Genomic DNA, 20,909 nt, shown 5'->3' on the forward strand with positions numbered 1-20,909 from the left:
TTCACTTGCCTATAAGAAAATACCAGAAGGACTAACATGGTTTAAGCATTGTTATTACAGAAAGTGAAATGTGCAATACATATAAGCCCTCCTGGTGAGGGTCCAGGTATTTGTTTAAAGGCTGAATCAGCATTTGTAATGGTAGGTCTTAGTAACTGACAAAAGAAAATTAAAATCAGCTGTATTACTATAATAGGACCCAAATTACCTTTACAGTTCTTAATACACATATATGTCTCCAATCAGAATCTATTTCAGTCTGGAAAAAGCATACATGAGCTATGTAATGGTCATTATTTTCTACAGTAGCATCACTGTTTCTCTTGCACGAAATCAGTTTGAAGAACTGAGCAAAATCCCAATAAACAAAAGACCCAGATGAATCAGCTGATTTGTTAAGAATGATAATTTAAAACTGTGCTTGAAAATGGTAGTTTAGATAATTTTCTCTAACATATTTAAAACAGGTTTCTTCTAACTGTGAATGAAAAATTAAGGTGTTAAGGTGTCTAACAGTTGTGGTATAAAACAGGTCTAATTTTAGAGCTAGAGGTCTTTCTCAGAATTTGAGGTTACTCTGAAGAAGTTAACTTCTTATAGTTTCAAACAATTTCTGTCATCAGTCTAAATAATACTTACAAAAGAGAGTTTTGTTCACAACATGAACAAACAAAATATGAAGATTTTATTTCACAGTGAAAAAAACCCATAAAAATGTTTCTACGTCTGTTCCACTGATGATATTCTCTTTCTGCTTATGATTCAACTTTTTTTCCCTATGAATGCCTATAAAGAAATTACAAAACCATATTTAACTGTTTCTTTGAGAAAGAAAAAAAAAAAGAGAAAGAAGTCCACATTTCTGAGAAGCTTCTTTAAAAAACAGAGAAAGAGAAATCTCTCAATAGAGAAAAGTCTCTGGGGAGTAAGGAAAACAAGTACACACTAAGAAAGCAGAAATGCGAATTTCTCATGCATCTCAACACCCAAATCTGGAGACCCCATTCACTGTGCTAAGTGGTGGTTCATGGTCAATCAGCCAAATGATAAACAACAATGGAGAAAATCTATGCTTTATATAAACAGGATTCAGGCATAACTACAGGATGCAGGAAACTACTGTGTGAGGTTTTCTCTCAATGAGAAAGACTCAGCAAGACTTTATGGTTGATCATTTTAGCATCATCAATCAAATGATCACCTGATAGGAAAAACCCTTGTGCCCATTCTCATAAGAAAGAGAGGAATTCTTCACAAAATAGACACCTGCATTAAGATTTGACTACACTAGTATGATGACAATCACTTTGATCCAGTTTTCTTTGCAGGAGTTACAGATTTTTTTATTTTTTGGGGTTTTTTTAGTTTTTTTTAGGAAGAGGAGGGGAGGAAAGAGTGTTTTTTTTGGAGGTTTTTTTGGTTTTTCTTTTGTTGTGAGAAACGGGACATTGCTTAAATTTTACACTTCCATGATTTCCTTTGGATGTCACTTTTAAGATACCTCAAACCAGCCATGGAGTAGCCTTGAAAAAAATAAAATGCATAAATGAATAGCATAATATCTAGAAATATTTTGAAGTTAAGGTCCATCAATTATTTATATAAAGTAGCTCAGCATTCACTGACTGCAAGTCAAGAATCTTGCATAACATAATTTAATAATGGAAATTGTATTTAATAAACTCAGAGATGATCTGGTACAAAGGCTTATTATGACCCTTTGCTGTCTTAATCTATGACGAGCAGAAAAATTACTTTTACTATACTGTTAAAAAAGTTAAAGGCTACCTACTGTTGCAACTTGTACCTGCCCCTCCTACTGGAACATAGCCTTTCTCTTTAAATGACTCCTTTCATTTAAGTATTTGGCTTCACAATAAGCAGCAGATAAGAAAAAATGTATGAAGTTTTCCTTTGTATTTAGGATGAACCAGCAATACACTGTGATGCATTGAACTAGAAATACAAATTACAGACTGACTCACTATTTTAAAATTATGTTATACTCACGTAGACACCAAACAAACAGATATTAGCCCCCTTCTGCTGAGAAAAATGTCCAGTAAAACTTCAAGATAATTTGAGTGTATGTTGGGCTTTTTGAAGAGAAGTTCCATAATCTGTGAGAAGGTTTTTGAAGGAAAAGATTGAAAGATGACACCCTAAAGAGATGACCTTACAGAATTCATGGATAGGAATATTGCTCTCAGTAACAAAACCTAAATTAATTTTGACCAGCTCACATGAAAGAATTAGAAGATCTGATCTTTTACTGTTCAGTGTAATACTTCAGTTTGACATAACACTGAGTATGTCTGAATTAGCACTGCTACTATCACTTCTAAATGAAAATAGTAGCAGAGGTGTCATTTTTTAAAAATGTTTCTCCTCTTACATTTCCAAATATTTGGTTGTCTGCCAGTTACTTTTAATACATTCAGTCTACTCTGTGTCTGTAACTAATCTTTAGTGATACCAGTTAAATTTCTCTGTAATGGTTGACACTTCTTAGCATGTGTTGTAACAGGAAAATTATTAATTGTTTGTGAATACAAAGTAGAGTCCCTGCTAATAGTATCCTGCTGTGTAAATCTTGATTCATTTCAAAGCAAATAACAGAATAAAACAGTCGTCTAGTGTTCCTGACCTTGGAAGAAGTAAAAATTAATTCCACCTGTATGAGCCTCTTGGGTGCACTGCAGACTAGATGGCAAAATAAGGCTAGTGAGGGGTTTATGTGTAAACCATTGGAAGGGGTATTCTTACTGGCATGAGTTAAGGACAGAGAGGTGCTGAATGACTGAGCAATTAAACTAAATGGATTTGATATATTAATGCTACAAAAAAAAAATCAGATATAAAAGAGAATAATTATATAACTGAAAAGTTGCTAAAGCTGTCAATAGGAAAAAGGAACCCATACACACATAGATATATGCATAACACACATAAATATATATCTATAAACATTTTCTATAGCTACTGAATGATAGATTAGCTTCACACAAGTTTCCCAGTGTATAAAAGTATGACTGTACAAGACAAACCTACGAAAGTCCTCAAATGTAACAGATTCTATTTCAAGACCATCAGATGTATAGCACAAATTTATTGTTATTAGCAAATTAATATGAGAGATCAAAATAAAAGTCATGCAGGTTTTCCAAACCACACATAGATGTGCCAGTAAACTGTACTTGAATAGGGTGAACCAATTTGAATTTATTCTAGTTTATCTCAATGTATGTGATTTACACTACTGTCTAGTCCTTAATCTCTTAGTCTGTGGAAAAAGCCTTTACTAAATTATCTGCTTTTCATCGAGTGTTATTGGTGTTCCTTTGGCAGTCTCAACTGGAGATGTCAAATGGCATCCTACATTTCCTGGCATGACATCCAGACGATTAGGGAGGAAAAGGCAGAATAAACTATTCTCTCTGCAAACAAGGAAGAGGTAAGGAAGGATAGAAAGGAGTTCTGGTTCTTAAAGCTCTCATGTGCCGTTTTCCTCCCACAGATAAAGAAAATAGCTGTTCCATTCTATGATCTCAAAAAGCAGAGCACACATATAGACTGAGCTGCAAGCCATCCTCTGCTGTTCTACCTTTGTTTTAATTTTCTAAGAGAAGTGTTGAATGGAAACATGACGATTTGTCCTCTCTCCTGTTACTGTATTCCTGCATTCTCAGACTAGGAGAGGAAGAGGGAGATGGGATCTGCTGTATTTCATGTTTGAGAAAAGGAAATGTTCATCTGAATGTATGAAAAAACAATAAGAATATGTTTGGGGACAGAAGATGGGGCAGTTATTAACACTAGAAGCACGGCGTGAGGAAGTGATGTGAAACTGCACAGAAAAAAGCTTATATGCATATTTCTCCACAAACGGGCATAATTCCACATAAATGTGAGATGTAGGACTTTTCCTGGAGCTGGAAGATGACTGAACTCTCCTAATTAACACATTTCCTACTTTCTTCTAAAATCAGCGGAGTTTATTACTTTACATAAACTATCATTCTCCTCTGGCTTCAAACCTCTGCCTCCCTTTCTTCTGCTCACACCCCTCTCTCCTGGCCTGAATCATCATGCATACATGTAAAGGTCTTTCAGGATCTGCAACAACACAACAGTAGAGTGAAAACAGTTAAAACAGTATTTTTTATTTACTGATAGTTATATCATGTTATTTTATATTATATTATTAATTACAGAATATATTATTTGCAATAATTTAAAAGTTAGGAGCATGTGCATCTGCTATCTATTACAGAACCTTGAAGAATGCATCAAATCAAACTTTCTTTTCTCTAAATTGACTTGTTTTGATTTTACCCAACTAAAACTCAAACATCTATTATTACAATTTGTTTCACCAGGTAACATAGGTTTATTTATCCCTATGGACCAAAAAAACAATGTATCTTATAATTTTAACTCCTTTAATGCTCTTCAGATTTATTATTTGATATCTGAGATGTTGAATTTATCTCATTTTGCCTAACTGACCTAAAAAGGAGATAGTTTTTTGCACCTTATTATTCAACATTTTTGATGAGTGGAAGGAAATACAGCACCACATTTAAAAAGAAAGAAGCCCTCTGTTCCTGTGTGTCCTGGTTTCAGCCAGGACAGGGTTACCTTTTGCAGCAGCCAGGAGGGGGTAGGGCCAGGACAGGAGGTTGTTCTTTATCACCTCACTGTCATTGTTGGGGGCTCGGGGAAGGAAGGCTCTTTGAGGAGAAGGGGTTCCTTCAGGTCCGAGGGAGCCATCTGGTATTGTCTATTATCATCTGGGTTTTTTTCCATGTGAATTGTTTCTTTTCTTATGCCCTCTGTCATTCTGCTACTGATCTTATTCTTACCTCTTTTCCATTTACAGTGAATTGTTCTTATCTCAAAGCATGACCTTTTGTGCCTCCAGTTCTTACCTCCAGTCACCCACAATAGGGAAGGGGAATGGGGTAGCAAGTGGCAGTATGGTTTTAGTGGGAGCACTTAATTGAACTAAATTTCCCAAATCACAACACTGAGAATTTTGCTTCACTCACTATTTTCAATTTTTAAAAAAATTTTTGGAAGAGTGTCAGTCTCAATGTCTTGAATGGAAAATATACCTCTCATATGTTACCAATGTCATTTCTAAACTAGTGGAAAGAGGGTTGAAGTGATAATACAGATGAAGTAGAACAGTTTGACAAAAAAAAATATAGATGGCCCTAAGCAGTAATTATATTTTACTTAATAGACTGAGAGTGCGTTAACAGACCTAGAGCACTGGCTAGAGTGAGAATTAGAAATTTAATCTGAATAAAGCTGCATGGAGAAGCCTGATAAGTTAGGCAATATATTTTTTGATATAAAAGTACACTAGTTTCCAAACATCCTACTGAAATGCTTTAATGAAGGTGTGCAGACATCTTCCTATATTATTTCAGTCCTACATTTAGTCTTTATTAGAAACTAAAGTAGGTCTTTGGTCACTAGTAATGTTTTTTAATTAGCTATTATTGTGGTATATAACAAAACACATTTTAAATCTATAATAATGCCTCACAGATCCACCAGTGATTAATGCTATAAACCTAAATAAAGCAGAAGAATGAGAGACTGTTTCACATCTACTTTGCACAGTCTGTGTTTTCTGAGATTATTTTACCAATGCAGTAATCAAAGCTGCAGACCTAGCTGCTAATTTGCAATTAACTATTCTGTACAGTTTAAACTTCTGGCTTCAAATCTACTCTGAGGGGAATAGCAAGTGCAAAATTATGTCTTCACTTCTCTGAAAGTCCATCAGTGAGCCATACAGTAGTAAAAAAAATTGAAAGTATAATTAATTATATTATTTCTGTTCTTCTAAATAAAAGACAATTCTTTACTGCTATGATGTGCAAGTACTCAGGATTCTCTTAAATGGACGAGACAATTAGGTGGAAAGCTTTTCATTTGGGCCCAGTAATTGCAACCTACTGTTTTTTTTTTTTTTTTATGTCTCTTGCAGTGTGTGAACAGGAAAAGAATCCAAGACCGTACAGCTAACAACTACTGACATTTGCTTTAAGCTGAAGAAGCTACTACTCAGATAATAACATTCTGAGACCAGTTGTGCACATTGCATGATCTGTCACTTCATTGGTCCATTTTATTGAGAAAAGTGAGTGGAAAAGGTTAGATGAGGCTGAGAGTAAGCAGGAAGCCATTTCCCTGCTACTACAAAAGTGATGTGAAGTGCAGAAATGTGAAGATCTTGTTAATCTTGAACATGGGCAGCATTTTCCAATCCTGCTTCATTGTGTTCTTATACAATTGTTTATACACTTTGAGAAAACAAATCCGAATCACACTTCCATAGCATCTGACTGTCAAAGCAAGATTTTCTGCAAAGAAAGAGGAGTATACTGGTAAAAGTAAAACACCTGAATTTTGTTAATTGTTGGTTTTTCTATTGCAGTCTCTGAAGAAGAAAGGAAACACCTGCAACTTTTTGTTGTTTTCCTGTAGATCTTAATAGTAGCCTGTATATAACAGAAGGAATATCCAAAGAGACAACAGATCAAGAAAAATTGTTTTTATTGATGTCTCTTGCAACAGTTAAAATCATTCGTAAAACTATTATCTATGAAGGCACAGATTACATGAAGTTCAAATTAATTGTATTCTACAAACCCCTTCATTACAGTTCTAGGGAGAACTGACTTATTAATGTAAGAAAATTATTAAAAAAAAAAATAGCAAGGGAACATGAAATTGGCTAATGAGTTATTTAAATCAGGTGCCCAAATTTGAAGGCTGGCCTTTCCTCAATAAGTTTGTGTTTAAGTCTCTCTTTAATGCATATGGAGGGACCATAGGGAGATTAATCTCTTAAGTAACATACATAATAGAAGGAATAAACAATTTAAATTCTAGAGTAACAATAGTAATAATAATAGGAATACAATAATAGAACAATATTAAGCCAAAATAAAAAAGAATCTTATTAAGACAGGAGATTTAATTCAAGCCATACTATTAATTATGTAATAAGGGTTCTAGATTTAATGGCAAAGTCACTTTGAAAAAACTCTGTTTCTTCAATCACCTCTCAGCTAATTCAGAGGTACTAATTAAAAGTACAACAGCTTTCTGCATATAATAATTATCTTTTATCATCCTACTAGTAAATGTTATTGTTTAGATCAGATGATTAATCAGTTCATTCAGCTGAAACAAATTATCACTTCAGTTTACTGAATCATGTGGATGAAATTAATATTTGAGTAGTTATTTATCTTTTCATTAGTAGGCAAACTCAAAAGAACTCCCAGTGGAATACTTAAAAAAAAAAAAAATCCTTCACAGTCAAAACCATAAAAAAATTATATAAAGGAAACCCGTGAAAGGAAAAAGTGAAAATATTCCAGCCATTTGATAGCAGTAAATAGGAGAACCAGGACTTCATCAATATGATCTCTATAGTAAATATAACCACTTAGCAGTTTCTAGTCTGGCAACAGATGTGTTGCCAGTCTGCCTGAGTTTATAACTGAAATGTGAAGTCAAAACCTAGGGAGTGTTTCAAGACCTAAATGAGAAATTTGTGTTTTTGGAGAAAGCAAATCTTGCATAACAATCAGCTTGTCATTTTAGGATCCAAAGTCCTTTACAGAAAATGGGAATGGGAGAAAGGAGGATAAGAACAGGAGGAACAGATGGCTTGGAGAAATAAGTTTGACTTGGTGATTTGAGAATGAGAAATCTCACAAAACACAGGTTTTTTAGAAGCCTATTTCTGATTGTCTATTATAACTTCTAAACAGTGCAAGTGGGTGTTTACCATCACATGTTTTTTAAAATGACATGTCTGTCCAGGCCCCAAATACTAAAGCAAAAAGCAGTCTTCCTTCCAACATTACATTTAATACTTACACTGTTAGAGTGGAATTTGAGGTGTGATAGTCACAACAAGAGAACCACATCGCTCTGACATCATCCCAAACATTTACAAAACCCGGACAGATGTGGTACAGGTGCTTTATCAGAGCAGTGCTCTTGGGTAGGTCTCACCCTATGTCAATAACAATATTTGTGTTTGCCTTTTTCTTCTCATGCAACACTCATAATCAGTTAGAGCTGGGCAAGTCTCATTAGCCAACTGTAGGTTTCAGGGAGGCTTTACCCTTTCTCAAACTATAGGTATACATGTATGAATATGTATATGTAACCATACATATGTATATAAACTACTTTTCCTACTCTTCCCATTCCTTCTTTCACTATTCATCCCTTGTTATATCGTCCTTCTCCAATTTCCTGCTTTATTGACATATCCTAGGTGTCATCTCTCAGAAGCAATAGGACTGTCATCCTTCAATTGTTTCCACACTGGCCTCCAAAACCAGAAATTCAACACTAAGTAACAACTCAAAGCAATTTCCTCTCACCAAATAGCCATATTTTGACAGTCTTTTCATGACTTTGCAAAATACATTTCTAGTTCTAAACTGTTATAAAGAGGTGGGAATTTTTTTTACCACAAAATATGTGCAAGTACCTTACTTCAAAGTTTGTTTTTTCCCCATTAGAGAACTTATTCACATTTTCCTGACATTTACTCATGGTATCAGAGCAGATGCAATTCAGTTCTATCTAAAATTCAACTAGAAAATTTTGTTTTAAAATTACTATAAATAAACAATTGGACACAAACAGCAAATGGCTTACACCCCTTCCTCTTTTTTTCAGTAAAACAGATTGTTCAGGGATTCTGTTTTTAAGCATGTGGAATAATCACCCAGTTCTGCAGTCAGGAATACAAATGGAAGAAACACAAAGCAAAATATAGTGAGGATTGCAAAGACTTTTTAATTTGTTTTCTAAATAAAGGTATGGAAAGAGAAATCACTGAGAGAAATCCAGAATCCTTGAATTTTGTGTCTGTGTACACACTGGTGAACACAAATATTTGAGTCAATACAGATAATCTTACTTGAGAGAGCAATGGCTTATATCCAAAGGAATATAAGAGGAAGAGGAAAAGTGAGAAATATGGATTACAGATCCATACTGAACAGGGCCTAAAAGTGAACCATTTTACAAGAAGATGTTTTGTACAATAATTTTTTGGAGTTCCTTGATCTTAGTCTGATCCTAATAAGCTCCTTCCATGAAATCTATCAGAATATTTCAGGATGGAAACTTGGCCATGGTCATCCTGAATTATCATGGTTTCCTTGTCCAGATCTGTCTGTCTCCTACTGCCAACAAGTGAAAAATGTATCAGGGACACAGGCATTTCTGCAGCTGTTCTGTTAGGATGATTTTCCTATTGATTTTTGGAGCTACAAAATAGGAAAATGCACTGGAGGGGGAGAAACATAGGGAAATAACCCAAACCACTAAAACCAAAAAACCGCAAGCGCAAGAGAAAGAAAGGCCTGGTCCCCACAACTGGCCAAGCTTGAAGACTGAGAAAGCAGCTTTATTCTCATGTAGAGATTAAGAATAAAATTGACACCTTCATTATTAATATAACTTTATGATAAAATGACCTAATAAATGGAGATGCAATATTTTGCTGTTGTCCTGCCGAAGTACTGCAGTCTCGTCCTAAGAAGTAAATCTAATAGAAAACAGAATTTATTAGAAAATATGCCACCATTCAGTCTCCTCCTTGGGACAGTAACATGTATTGGAAAGCTTGTAAGTGACGACTGTAATGTAGTTTTTCCTCTGGTATTTGGAATAACCAGAATCCCAGACTAATTTCAGCTATTTTAATAATAGCTTTTTCTGTGAACAAGATTTGATGATTAAATATTTGGAGCAGCTGGAGTCACACTGCTTAGGGAAAAAAAAAAAAAAAAGAAAAAATCTTTAGTAATCTTTCATCAATTTAATCACTTTACAGTCAAATTATTTTACTTATTGGGGAATTATGAATTTCTTTGAAGACCACAGATGTGGTCTTATCATTCAACTTCGGGTTTAGGTGATTAAAAAGACAGCTATAGTGGTGCCATATGTTTATACTCAAAATCAATAGCTTAAGCTATTTAGCAGTCTGTATTAAATTGGGCATTATTATATTCAAACACATCATTAATATTTGAGCCAAAATGAATCATTTTTATTGAAAAAAATCTAAAAACAGCACTGAAAAAGTGACTTCAAATCATATGAAGCAACCAAATTCTTTAAATTTCCTTTCAAAAATGCACTGAATAGTTTGAGGCCCTTTAAATGTCACCCTATGGTGACTTTTTTATTGGCATCTGCTCGCTTGGCAAGCATGTTAAGCACTGAACCAATGAATGAAATACTCCCCAGCTGTGAGTTTGAGTACATAAAACCTTCTAGCCCTTCCTCTCAGAACCTAGGAGATTCATAGTTAAGTGGAAAGTGATGAGACATGACCTTCTGGTACTTCTGTAATTTATATAGTTAGCATCTAAGTGATACAAACTTGTCCTTGAATTAGAAAAGCAAACCAGAAGTTAATAGTTATACAAATAATGCTCACCTCTATTCTTCAAAACATCTTAGACTGCAAGCTCCAGCTATTGCACGGAAATCCTGTAGCACAGTAATCCATGTGTACTTGAACTTATGATAAAAAATGTTTGATATACAATATTCATATTTCAATAAAAGTAGTCAGTATGATTGCTCTGTGCTTGAAATAAAATGAAAAATAAAAATATTTGGCACAACCTTATTAAAAGTAGGAAAATATCCTTCAAATGAATAAATTCTTACATTAATGAGTAAATAATTTCATAGTTTGTATATATAACTTAAATTCTTGCACTATACTGATGTTTATACCGAATTCTGAAAGCATTTATATTTTTAATAGCACTTTTAGGTAGGTATATTATATATTCTGGAGAAGAGAATACTTAATACTCACTAAAGTCCCTCCCAAAACCACAAAAAAAAATATTTCCAGCATATAACCAATCCTGCCTTTCATTTTCCTTTTTCAGGTGGGAATATAATTCCATTAGGTGTTGATTCTGAAGACTGGCTATAGGCCATGGCTCCCTGTTCCTTCAGAAAAACTAAAATAATGCAGTCCATCGCCTGAAATTCTTCTTCAGTATTTTGTCCAACAACACGTAAAGAAGCAGAAATATTGTCAAATATACACTTAATAATAAGACAAATTTTCTTCACCTCCAGTGTTAGGTTTAAAACATTTGAGGGTGAGGCACCACTAAGAATAGCTTGAATTTGAATCACCCAGTCTCAAGCCACTAAATCATTGCTCACTGAAACATATCTGAAATTGCCAGCTTTACTACATATGCATAAGATAAAATCACGAAGATACGTGTGTGCATTGTGATTGCAGGATGGATGGAGATCACATATGCAGGAATGTTCTCTAATTCATTTAACCCATGGTAGCTGCCAGAACAAATATGATAAAATAAGGCTGTGCTCTTTCTTTTACATTACAAATAAATTATCTTATTCCAAAAATTGCAGATAGATGTTTTAGATGGGATGGATCACACCATGGGAATATGTATCTCTTTTTGTTGACTAGAGCAAGGACCAGAATGGCTTAGATAAGATATCTATTTAATTAGGTGTATAACTAAAACAAGAGGAAATATATTCCAGCATAGAATTCAGTTATGTGTATACATACCTATGTGCATTGCATGCAAGCCTAAAATTCATATACACATAAATCTGCAGTGTTTAAGGGTAGCACTCCAAGACAAAATACATTCACAGATTTAGATAATCCTCACTTGGATTATACAAATTAAAACACAAATCCTGTCACTGTATCTGACTCCAAAAGTCCAGAACTTATATTTATGGATGAAGATTTTTTTAAATTAAGATTTTCATGTCCATTTAGTATGTAGAAAATAGACTTCTAAGCTTTTTGTTTCTGGCTCAACACCTGTACATTCTTTGCTTGCTAAATTGCACAGAATACAATGAGTCAGATTCTGCCCATTTTTATTGTATTCATTACATAGCTACACCATCTTCTTATTTTAAGGAAGAAATGAACCATGCCTTTGTACAGTTAATTTTATGTATTGTAAATTTCAGAAAAAAATTGTTCATTTTTCATATTTAATCAAAATAATAGTGGAAAATAAATTCATTCTCAGTCATTCAATGCACATTGAATGAACATTGAGAATATTCAATTTCTGTTGTGGTAGGAGTGTGCATTAATTTGTACAACCTACATATTCTTTTCACTCTAAGCAACCTGACTCCATTCTTAACCCTCTTCAGTGCTCTTCATTAACTCTCAAAATTAAATTTAAAAAAGAGTCAAATGAAAAGACATATACCTACCATGTTAAGTCTACTCAGAGAACTTTCAAATAAAAATAATTCTGGCAATGAGCTACATTAACAAAGCATCATTTACACCAATGTTGTCAATGTTTCCATAATGATAATACATCATTACAAAAAATTACTTCAGCAATTGTAATTAAATATTACATATAAACATTTCCTTTATTAAGCTTATTATCTTTGGAATGAAAACTGTGTCTGCCTGATATCCTTTGCACAATGATCTCTCAGTTCTGGCCAGGGTTGCTGAAGTCGATCATAGATGAAACTCCTGCTTATGTACTTTTGAATGAAACTTAGTTAGCTGACTGAAGAAAATTGAAGAAAAGGACTGCTATAAACTTTTTAATGCTGAGCTCTTAAAGGTCAGTTTTAAGAATTTACTAAGAATCATTCTGATGTTTTCAGATACTACTACAAGATTCTTTGAAAATATTGCAGTAACAGAATGGTGTTAAGAGAAATGACAACATGGCAACAGAGTTAAAAGAATGCCAAAAAAAAAGGATGAGGTCTGAATTTTCTATCATCTATTGGTATTACACAGCAGGTACTTCTTCCAATTTTTAACAATAAATACTTGTATGTACATCGTCAGGATTCCATGATGTTCACTCTGTACTTTAGAAAACTGAGAAAACAAACTAAAAAACTGAATTACCAGACTCCTAATCTAACTAGTTTTTATCCTCAACTAAACTGGATTTCATTAAATTTCTGGATTAAGTGATACATGTTTTACAAATATTTTTAGTTTTTATATCAAGTGCCTTGTGATAGAGTCAGTTTTTATGCTTTCAGGCAAAAATTTTGTGAAGAAATACAAAAAAATAGAAGACTTTGTCTTAAAAAAATCGTTCTATGGCTACCTAAAAAAAAAAAAAAAAAGTGGAAATAAATAAATGGTTACTTTTCTTGGAAGTCATTTTGATTTGAAGTCATTCTCTTGTTGGGAAGGAAAGGTGAGCTGACTCACTTTTTATAAAATACATGGTACAAGCTGGATCACTGTCTCTTTCTTCTGAAATACTGTCTTGAACCTTTACACAGTTGGACACTCAAGTATTTGGAGCAGTCTATGTGGTTTCGCTCCATCTTGTTGACAAGTAATCATTGTTTGAACAGTGCAGTCTCACAGACTTTGAAGTGGTTGCTTGTATAAAAAAGAGGGTTGGAGCAGAATCAGATTCCTGCCTATGGCAGCATTTTGATATTTTCGATCATACTCTTTCATTTCTATCTCCCCGTCAGCAAACTAATGCTTAATTCAATAATTGTTTAGTTTATGTTTAAAAATATTGATGCTAGCTATTCAGCCAGACATTTCCATCCATTTTAACTTGAGATGGAGAGTTAAATCCTCCACATTTTAAAAAAGTCAGTCCATATGCATCTGCCATGTTTCTTAAATTACATTAAGGTGTAAAAAGCGGTGATGATGGATTCAGGTTATTAAAGCAAATGTTTTACTGTAATGCAGCTAAGTATTATCATAAATATCATTTGGTTCTCATTCCCTCTTGATGTGAGGTTGTCATTTGGCACATTCTGCTACTTATGATCTGTCCTTGCCTATCTTTTTCTTTCCAAATGTAAACTGAGTTTGAAATCAAATCAAACAGTACTGAAGTAACTTTACTGTGACACGACTGTTAAGGTGTCTAATAATTCCAGATGCAGTGAGCTGTCTAACAGAAAACACATGTTGACACTACTGTTTGCTCAATGCGTATCTTCACTGGCAGAATAAAATCTGTAGGTTTATCTTCCGGTAATTGGTAAAAAATTATTCTTTCAAGGATATTATTAATAATAATAACAATAACCCCAAAGTTGAGCTGTTTGGTTCTTTCTTTTGGATGTTGCTAATATTGAATAACTCAGGACTATCTCCTAGAAATTCAAGAAAAGACATAATCAAAAGGTCAAAATGGAATAAATATATCTGTGAATATAAGCCAATTATTCAAGAATTGAAGAGAATAGTGGAACTTAATTTCCCTGTTTACTGGATCTACCTTTATTGCCAAAATTCTAAGAAATCTTGTCTCAAAATGTCATTCTTACCAATAAAATTCTTGCAATTTTTTTAATATTATATTTTCCTGTAGCTGTAAAGCAAATGTTTCCATGGAAACTAGACATTGTCCCAATTAATTTTTTAGCTTCTTGATAAGAAAAGATATTTCTGATTTAAATTTCATAATTTTTGATGGCAACTGAGAATATCTACTTATTTTCTGATAGCATAGGTCAAAGCCACACTTATATACCTTAGTGTGTATGTTCAATCTATCTTTTTGCTCTAACAAAAAGGAAAGCCATTTGCTAAGGCTGGCCAATATAAAATCTGTTTTACTGTTAAAAACATTATTTTAAGAAGAATAGATGGCACCATTATACAGAGTAGAGCATACAAATTAGGTCATGTCCATCAGGGAAAAAAAAATAAAATCTCAAACATCTGCATTTTAATTGCAACTAAAGCTGTACTTCAGGGTTGAACAATTAACAATCATTACACCACTTTAAAATATCAGTGGGAGCATGTCAAAGAAGCTGAGTCTTCCATGTTTACAAAAGATTTTGCCTGTGGCACACTATGTGCTTTTGTGAATCATTTATCTTGTAGCTTTAAAGTGTCATGGTATGAAGTATTACAGCTGTGATTCTGCATGACAGAATAATGAAACACTGGGAAAAAGTCCACATTGAAATGACTTTCCCAACGAATTTTTGACTTGAGAACGTGAGAAGCTGCATATGAAATAGGTTTTCTTTTCAGTCCATCAAAAACTAATCCAGGCCAATGAGTTCCCTTCTACACACTGAATATGCTATTACATTGTTCGTGGGTTTTGTCTATATTGACCAGGTGTGGAGGCTGGCGGGCCTGCTGGAGAAGGAACGAAAGGAGTCCTATGGTGGGATAAGTCCTAGGCTCCTTTCCAGCTTGTGGTGACTGAAAAGCTTCCCCAGAATGCTTTGTTCTGTTCTGTTAATGTACCCCAGTTCTGCTCCCCTGGTTGGCTCTGTTGGCTGCCACAACTGTTGTTACCTGATACGTCCTCAGAGTTTCTCGATTAGTTCTCTTACCCTGGACCCCCCATTGCTCTACCCCGGAACTTCTCTGAAACCTCGCATGAGTGCGGGTGCATCAAATCTCTCCTGTAAAACCCTATGCGAAAACTCTTCCTGTTCATTCACCGTCGGACTGTTTTAGCTGGCTATCCAGGGTGGGGGTGTGTGTGTGTGTGTGTGTGTGTGCCAGTGTGCTGGCTGCACCAAGAGGCTTTCTTGGAGGCGCTTTTGGAAAGGTCGCGACATGTTACCAAACAACAGAAACACAACAACCAGGTTTTCACTTTTTTTCCTCTTAACTGTTCTTTGTTATAAGTTCTCATTTACTGTATCAGACGCCAAAACAGTTCTTGAAGAGTTTCCAATCAGCAAATATTTGATTGCTATATTTCACATTGAAAATTGGAGCCATGGAGATGGTTACAGATTTGTTGCTGTTTTCTTTAGGAAAATTACTTTTAAATTATCTTAATCTCAGCAGCTTTGCTGGAGTACCCCTTCATTCTCAAAAAGGTTATTTTGACTCTTTGTTGTTGTGAATCATCTCTGTCAAATCTACATGATGTGATGTATATTACCAAGTGAATTGAAAGTGAAATTTGTTGTGGTTTTCCACAAAGTCCAGATTTTTTTTGTAACCATCTTGTCAGTGAGTGATCCCTACATAGCAAGCATTGCAAGTGGAGACTCTTTTCTTAATGCAATGTCATCTGTCAGGACCCAGGTTACAGGAACAAAGTTCCTACTGCCTAAAATTTATCTGAAAAAGCTCAGAATAAAAATTTTATGGCTATTCTTTTCTGCAACTGTACTTAAATACATTTTGATGAGTGACAGATAAAAGCTATTAGATAAAACACTCATTACTCATATGGTAAAATTTTAGACCAAGACAAATAATTTTATTGAATGTAAAAAACTTCAGTTAAATCAATTATCAGAATTACTTTACCTTTCTTAATAGTTTTTACTGGAATAATTTTAGTAATGATAGATTAGAGGAGAGCACAGGTCAGGAAAAAATCTATATTAATAACTTGCAAAAAAATTGTTCACCAGTGTACAATTCAAAGAAAGATTCAGATTTTAAAATCTGAGCTTTTGGGTTCAAGGAATTCTGCTTCCTATTACTGTAGGAGTATCATCAGAAAAAGCAGCTAAAATGGAAATATTTGTTTTAGCATGTTTCAATGTGTCATGTCATCCTCTTTTTGAGTGGTTACTACCAGATGTGTTTTCTACCTTTCTCTTTCAACACACAGGCATTTTTGTTTTCTGCATGCAGAGAACAATGGATCAAATAAGATCCATGGTATACTCTACAGGTACCTGAACTAATTGTCAAAATACACTATTTAAATACAAGAAAAAAAAAGCAAAGGTCTATCCCAAGGTAGGACATAAAAAAAGTTTAGCTATCCTATCAAATTTACATTCCGCAATGTGTCACCAAATCCTTGTATGCTAAGGTTAAGCATATCGAAACCACTTTTTTGCATCAGTGTTTTTTTTGTCTAATCACTGTGAAACGGTCAAACAGAATTCCTTAACACTGTTACTATCATGCTTAGTATATAAGAAAACAACTATTTCTCAAATTATTCCAAATACTATGCAGAGCAGTAGGATTTTCCCCATTTCTATGTGTTGTTTTGGGAAATCTGGCTTCATTTCTGGAAATCACAAAACTACATTTCAAACCAGAATGTCAAAAATATGAAGTACAAAGAACTAACATTTTGAATCATTTACTGTAGTAATTTTAAGGTTTTACATGTTGATATCTGTTTCATAAACTAAGACTTATCAGTGTACTGATATCAAATCAGTAACTTCAGATTTGATGAAAATGGAAGGATATAAAATTCAGTTTATCTAAAAACAATTAGCTGTGTCAATAGCACATGCTTCTAACAGCTAGAAATAAATCAAGAATTGTACAAATGTGTTTAATTTTTTCTGAATATTTGAGGAATAAGGAGAGAGTAGCATGACTTAGGAGCCAATACTTTTAAAAACCTTTTTATTTTGTAGTAGTCTATGCACCTCGACACTATACACAAGAACAAGGTAATTGGATATTGAGGGAGTCCAGATATCATGAGTATGGCAGATGGACACATTGCAGCTGAAGCACTGTCTTTAATTTGGCTAAGATGTTTTCAGAATCAACATGAAGGAAGGTTAATAAATACCCATCCCCGTCCCCAGGCACCTCTTATTTGATAAACTGAAAGGTGAGCCATGGGTCAGAATGAAGTCCTGCTTATCCAAACATAAATCGAAAGCATGGATATTTAAAGCTTAAATGATACTCAATATGTGGCATACTGTTTACCAAGAAGTAAAAGTGAACAACAAACCATCAGCTGTTATCATAGACATTGTTTAATAATAAAGTGAGATAAAATAATTCATAAATCCAGGGAGATAAAACAGTGCTGTAAAAGCCCTGTCTTTGTATGGGACAGAAGATGTTATTAAAATATTTGTCCAGTCAACAGAAAAAATGTTAGCATGGCAGTGAAGTTTTGATGGCGGTTCAGAGAATCTACAAAAAACAGGCAGTCACATGCTGCTCTAATTTCATTTGTCAATAAAGACTATGCCATTGCCTCATGATGCAGAGAAGCCAAGGGTTTAAAAAAGCAACAGTACCAAATATTTAAGATAAACATTGCTTCCCCTGCTTATATGGACTTATTGGAGCTATGCTTAACTTTCTAGAGTGTAGGCACCTCACCTTGGGTGAAAAGAAACCTGAAGTGGTACCGCTAATATATTTGGTTAGCATCACAGTAATATTCTAAGTTACATGTTATTAATCACAGTGAAACAAAAATACTGAACACTAATTTCAAAAGATAAAGACAAATGTAAGGGTTTTGAGAAAATAATGCACTATAAATTGATAAAAGTGTTAATAGAAGTATCAGCTTAAAACAGCTTTTTCACATTACTATTTTTTATGTAAAAGCAACCATACAAATCATCCAGAATTGCTGAAAGTATCCATGTAACAAAAAGATATGAATGAGACCAGACATACTTACCAAATTCCTTAGGAACAGTGATAGAGTAAATACAGTTGTGACCAACACTGTAATTCTTGGGGTAGTTTGGTGATAATACAGTCCCCTCAGAACCTGTTGATCGGCTTCCACAGGGTGCTAGAAAGTGAAGATAATAATTTTTAAAAAATGTAATATCATTAAAAAATAAGTTTAAATTGATTTGTTGTATGTTGGTACATGCTATTACAGGAAGTTTTATTACACTTCAACACTGGATTAAATTTGTACATCCTGTGACATACCGAGTATGTGCAATTTTCTCATATATCAAAAGAGAATTGATGGCACTCTGCAGTTTTCCAGATCAATTTTTTTTTTCCTTTACAATTTATAAACCATCTTAATAAAAATAATGATGTGGTTTAGATGCAGTATGCTATTATTTACAGAATACAAATCTATTATTCATTCATATGATGCTTTATACTATGATAAGAGCATAGATTATACAGCCCTTTTGCACACTAGTAAATTCTAACTCATGCCAATAGACTCATAATGCAAAACAATGTGTGCAACTCCTGAAATAAGGAAGTCAGGATTTCTTGGCTGAACATGATGTACCACTTACTTATATCTCAGTTATTAATAACTTTATATATATAAAGTTATGAGCACATACTTTTCTTTATCACAGAAACATCATGTTTATGCTACCACAGCTATAATAGTTGATAAAATGGCAGATAGATACAAATCCTTTTTACCACAATAATTTATTTTTCTAAGGTTTACAACAAAACCTAGTATTTGGCATTATTCAAAACTGTCAAGCAAGAAACAGTGTTATTTCTTTTTTTTTTTTCATCAGATGTACAGGTCCATATATATGAACCATTATTCAGTGTTAGTGGTTTCCTATGTTATTACCTGCTTCTCACACAGACTTAGTAATTTAGGGCTTAAATTTAGATTTTACCCTAATCAATTTTCAAGACTATGGCATCTCTTTAGAATATTTTTTTTTCTTTTGGACTATAAAACATTTTTAATGAGTTTAGTACTAACTTGTCTATTTAACAAATCTATTTCCTGTTGAGACATGAATTTATAAATGAAGCAGTACTCAATGTTTCATTTGCTAAACACATCTGGGTGTTTTTGTGGTATTTTATCAAAACATTAATAAGTCATGAATTGTATTAAATAAAAAAAGATGGTTTTCTTACTATTATTTCAGAAGACTTTCTCAGTGCTTGTCATACTAAATACAAGATATTTATAGTGTAGCTACAAATCATATATTTTAAAACTACTTTTACTTAATTCACACAAAATATTTGGTGGAGTATACCATGAAAAGAACACATCTTTAAAATGTAGCAAGTGGGCCTCATCATTTTGAGATTTCTGCAATTTGCATTAGCATGGATTCCTTTCAGTAGGGTGTAACTACAGAGTTTGACAGACTGCGTATCTGAAACAGGAGCAGATGGCACCTATTGCTCCAGTTTGCATACACAATTTGGAAATGATTTAATGGGCTGGTGTGAAAGTCATGGTATTTGAAATATGTCAACAGAAGGGTCTTGACTTTTGCTTGTGCACATGTGTATGCATGTGGAAGATGTGGCACATATATCAGAGCTAAGCAAATCCGTCAGGACCCAGACCAGGATGCGGTCTGGGTGATGCTCATACACAGGATGGGCGCACGCCCTGACACACGGAGTAAGCACCGACTGCCACGTACACACGGAGGATTGTTCTCTATGGCTAAAAGAATAATCTCAGTGCCTTCCCCCAGTCCACCACCATGTGAAACATCAGAAATTCACGATTTCTTGTCAAAATGTATTTTGATAATAGAACTATTGGGACTTTTTCCAAGAAGTAGTAAGTGTCTTGGGTGAGCTTCATTTGCAGAGACTTATTTGCCTTGAGTTATTGAAAAAACACAAAGTAAAAAATCTTCACTATTTAAATGCGGTGAATATTTGTGATAAAAACAGATCTGCTTACCAGCTTGTAAGTACTCAAGATTTTCTGTTCCAGATTTTGGATGAAACAGAAAAGAATATAAGCAACAAAAGCATTAAAATAAATAAGACTGCCAAAAAAACTTATCCCTAACTCCATTTCCCTCTTCACTGTTTGTGAGTTGAATAATTAAGCAACAAAGACCAGTATCACTGTCCCACTCCAGCACTCATATCATTATTATACCTTCCTAATCAGCAGATATAAATAATGTGCAAATTTAGGGTAAAACTACAGTTACACTAAAGTCAATAGCATTGACACAAAAAGGAAGAGAATTTCACCCTTAATGAAACTTGAAGTGTTAGTACACAAAAACAATACCTAAAATAAAATTAAGAGCTAAATATAGTCCTCAGCATACAGTGGACCTTTACCTATAAAGAAAAATAAAGGGTTTTTATACCCTGATTCTTTTTTATTCTTACAGGTTATGCAATTAGTAAAGGCATT

General features: G+C 33.9%; 1 protein-coding gene across 3 annotated transcripts in view; it reads right to left on the reverse strand.

The window, feature by feature from the left end:
• CSMD3 (CUB and Sushi multiple domains 3) overlaps nucleotides 1-20,909 on the reverse strand; it is a gene marked incomplete at both ends in the record, with an annotated part of 604,245 nt that overhangs the window by 123,341 nt on the left and 459,995 nt on the right. For all 3 annotated transcript variants that reach the window (XM_082293775.1, XM_082293774.1, XM_082293773.1), the window contains one exon: nucleotides 18,456-18,572. In XM_082293775.1, the coding sequence (XP_082149901.1) occupies nucleotides 18,456-18,572 (117 nt within the window). The remainder of the gene's footprint in view (nucleotides 1-18,455; nucleotides 18,573-20,909) is intronic.

Source organism: Coloeus monedula (genome assembly GCF_965178545.1).
Source record: "Coloeus monedula genome assembly, chromosome: 1".
Classification (NCBI taxonomy): Eukaryota; Metazoa; Chordata; class Aves; order Passeriformes; family Corvidae; genus Coloeus; species Coloeus monedula.